This window comes from Capsicum annuum, chromosome 7 (genome assembly GCF_002878395.1).
Source record: "Capsicum annuum cultivar UCD-10X-F1 chromosome 7, UCD10Xv1.1, whole genome shotgun sequence".
Classification (NCBI taxonomy): domain Eukaryota; kingdom Viridiplantae; phylum Streptophyta; class Magnoliopsida; order Solanales; family Solanaceae; genus Capsicum; species Capsicum annuum.
The window spans coordinates 216,093,544-216,097,851 of NC_061117.1; the positions used below are offsets into that span (position 1 = coordinate 216,093,544).

General features: G+C 30.1%; 1 protein-coding gene across 1 annotated transcript in view; it reads right to left on the minus strand.

The window, feature by feature from the left end:
• Window positions 1–983, minus strand: part of LOC107877366 (cytochrome P450 724B1) — an 8,551-nt gene extending 7,568 nt beyond the window's left edge. Inside the window, exons 1-2 of the mRNA XM_016724023.2 lie at window positions 683–983; window positions 94–418 (exon numbers count right to left, since the gene is read on the minus strand). Coding sequence (XP_016579509.1) covers window positions 94–418; window positions 683–915 — 558 coding nt within the window. The 5' untranslated portion in view covers window positions 916–983. The remainder of the gene's footprint in view (window positions 1–93; window positions 419–682) is intronic.
• Window positions 984–4,308: the final 3,325 nt, after the last annotated feature.

The following is a 4,308-nucleotide window of genomic DNA, read 5'->3' on the forward strand; positions in this document are numbered from 1 at the left end:
TAGCTCCGTCTCTAAAATAGGCTAAATTACACTTTGTGTATATAATTAAACATTGTTTTCAGGAGTTTTGACATTTTTAGATGAAATATTTACCTGTCTTGACTCCTCCCAGAAGCTGACTTGTTTTTTATCTTTCCAAGATTGAAGAATCTGAAGGGCTAATGTTTCCACATCATTAATAAACTCAGGTTTAGACTTAATTGTGCTGATTAGTGATAATGAAACATTCCTAAGCCTTTTGTGTGTGTCACCAACAGCCACAAGCAATGAAACTTTTCCAAGTATACCATGGATTGGCTTTGGATAACTACACTGAAATAACTTATCTTCATTTTGTAGTATGAAGTAATTAAGGTCCTGGTCACAAGATACTACTGTTGGAGAGAAAAACAAATGAGATTTGAACACTTTCCCATACCTGAAAAGAAAAAACAATCAAAATTGTACATGAAAAAATGTGCATGCAATAATAACCCGAAGTCTCGAATTTGAGCCTTAAATATAAACAAGTCATGTTAAGGTCTTAATTTGAGCCTTAAATATAAACAAGTCATGTTAAGGTCTTAAGTGATGTAAATTTGAATCCCATATAGGTACCAGACATTAAAAAAAAAAATCCTACTTAAGTACTTTATTTTAATGATCATTTCCAAACATAATAATGAAGAAGCATGTTACTTACCTAGAACAATGTTGTTGAAGGAAAGTACCAATAGAATTAGAAGGATGAGGCTTCAAAAAAGAAAGTGTTTCACCAAGTAAAGGCCATCCAAAAGTGCCCTTGGGAATCACAAGAGTAGTAGTAGTACCATTATTGTTGAAGAACAAAGGCCAAAAATGGTTTAAAATGATGCCAATTACAAAACTTATAACTAGTGTGGTTACAATTATCAAAAGGCTACCTTCTTCACCCATTGAAGTTTTAATTTTATGAGTGAGAAGAAAGAAAATTGATTTTATGAAGTTGGTAGCAAATTGAGGTTGGGCTTGAATACATATATATAGAGGTGATAGGGTTGGGGGTTGGGGCTTGAGGGGTTGGGGGTGGAAGAGTTGTTTATTATTGACAAAAGGACACGGGCTTTTAATTACATTATATTTCTATTGAATATAGTTCTTTTTACTCAAAATAAGTGTCACCTTAGCTTTAAAAAAAAAATTCATCCCAAAGTAAGAGTCACACTAGAAGTTTAAGTCAAAAATAAGTATTAATCAATCGATAATAAATATCTTATTAGTTTGATTATAAATTTATCATATTTTTTGTTATAGTATCAGAAATCATTATTTTTTAAATAGCGTGTAATGTTCAACGTAGACAAATATAAATGAACAAAGGTTATAGTATTTAGTCTCAAAAATTATTTAATAAATACTCTCTCCATTTAAAACAAAAATGACATATTTTTCTTTCTTTTTCTTTTTTTATAATACTTTAGTTTCAATTTTTCACGTGACATATTTAAAACTACAAGATTGAAATTTGAAGCAAAGTTTGATATATTTGACGTAACTTTAATTTAGCATCATAAGATTACAAACTTCTCTTTATTTTATTAACCGCTATACCAAGTCAAATTAGGCCATTCATTTTAAAAGAGGGAGTAGCAATTATTCATACTCCCTCTCCTTTTTATTTGCTCGCTTTTATTTTTCAGAATCAAAGAATATAAACTTTGATCAATATTTTAAAATTTTTTAATCAAATTGATTTTTTTTTACAATTTATAGTACTTTTCATATAATTTTTAAATATATAAATTTTAATTATTAAAAATTAAATTAATTTGATTGTGAAATTTTAATTAAATTAACTCATGAAAAATGAATGGATCAATAAAAAGAAATAGAGGGAGTATCTACCCATTATATTTATTAATTTTTTAATAAATGTGATTCTACTAAAACAAATAGTACTTATTTAAAAAAGGAGGGAGTATAAATATTAAAATAAAGTGGGGAGTGAATATTAAATTTTGTCAGAAGCATAGGAAATGAAATCAAGCTAGTCTGGGATCTACTCCTATACAAACAGTAGGTACAGAGTTATGGAAGAAAGATACTGTACCAAGTACCCATTTATAAATCATATAAATATTTAACTATTTATATACATTGACGATAATCATATTAATTGATAAAATAATCAATATCAATTAGTAGTTTGCTAGGTTAAATGTATTTATTAGTGATAGAATTATACTTTAAAAACATTATACACTCTTCTTTATATTACAGATGTAATTAAAAATAATTATCAATTCTAATCTTTATGTAAAGCTCGATTGAATTTAGCTAAGGTTCGAAAAATGAAGTGACCAATCGTCCAACAACTCATTGAAGCTAAGCTAGTTAGAAAGAAATCAAGTGGTCGTTTGGTTGGAAAACAAGTTATCCCGAGATTATTAAATTCGAAACTAACTATCTCGAGATTAGAATTTATTTTCATCAATCACAACTACGTAAAGTACATATAAGTGTTTAGCGGAAAAACGGTAAAGTTAAATTTATAATGAGGTCAACAAGTATTTTACTCTAACTTGTTAGATTTGATTATTAGCGGTTAAATATGGTTGTTATAGAAACAAAACAAAAGTACGTAAGTAAATAGAGCTCTGGAAACGAATGTCTGGATTCGATTTGAAGATGCTAGTATTAAAAATCACATATTTTTTTCGTTTCAATATATTTGTCTAATTTTCTCCTTAAGAAACATAACACTCGAAAGAAAACGTAGGCAATATAATGCTAGCCTCAACTTTGATAAATTGGACAAAACAGTACGTTGTTTAGAATCTTACTTTTTGCATGGGATAAGATTTTCATATCTGATTTTTGCTTATAAACATGTCACTTTTATCTTCAAAAGAAGATATCATATCATAGACAAATGGCTAAGTTAGCAAATTGTCCATTCTCAACTACTAGCTAGCTAAAATAAGGCTACAATTTGAATGGAAATGTTCATGAAATCTGCCCAACATTTGTAAAAAAAAATTTCCCATTCGTGTGCAAGAAGGGGACAAAAGTGTTTGGAAAGTCAAAATTAGTGCCGCTATTAACGTTGATCATCATGTCGTGTTCATATGTACAGTATTTTTTTGACACAGACCATAAATTATTTCGTAAAAAAATATATAATTATACTAATAAATACAGTAGTATTAGTACACTTTGAATAAAATGGATTCGAAATTAAATATGTTAAAAATTGAATTCAAAATTTAAATCATGAAACTGTATATATTTGTACCAATGTATTTAGTCCAAGTTAGGCATGACTAGACATCTTGTGCCCTGTTTACTGATAATACATAATTATTTTGTCCTCCTTTTGTGTTCTAACTTTTCTAAAAGATGCTTACATATATCTTTGTCTTCTTATAGTCTTCTTGCCCATAAGTCATGAGCTAGTACTACTCATGTTATTTAATCACATTGGTATAAACAGCTGGCGAAGAAACATAGGAGGAAATAAATAAATTTGTATTTATGATTATAGAAACTTAGTAAGAATCGACATTATAATGTATATATTCAAGTATATATGCATTGAAATCCCCTCCCCCCCGCCCTCCCCTAACTAGCTGACACCACAATATTGGTGTTCCTTTACACCGTGAATAATGAGTTTGGAGCCAAAAAGGTTAATTTTTTAGTCAAAAGTTTTAAAAGGGACAATAAATTGATCAATTTTTTTGTAAAAAAAATCAAATAGGACAAAATGCTTTTGGTTGAACGATTTATCCTGTGACAGTATTGGCAGCACTGACAAATCGCTTGGTGTCCAGCTATTTGCAAGTCACTGGATGTCCAGCAATTTACAAGTCACTTGGTGTCCAATAATTTTCAAGTCACTTTCTATCCAGTGGTTTGCTCTTATTTTTTGCTTTACGCAATTTCTTGTTGCATTCGTTATTCTCGTTTCAGCTAATTTGCCTATACATGCGTTGAATCCTCTTGATTTCCTTGCATGTTTTTTTTTTTTTTTCATGTTTTGACTTTTGACACCCATTTCTGGCTGGGATAAGTAGCCCCGGAATAAAATGAAAGATCATTTTATTCCATATTTTATTGGTGGTATTAGTCAATATCCTGATAACTTATTCCACCATTTACATCATAGTGATGGGATGAGTTATCCCATATGTATGGTGGGATAAGTTATCCCGAGTAATCCCGAGATTAATTATCCCGGGATAACTATTTTCCAACCATACCATCCCAAAGTAGAGTTGTCAATACGGGTCGGCCCAACCCATCTGGGCTAGCCCACGCGAGCTTTGAGTTTGACGGGTCAGGCCGGGC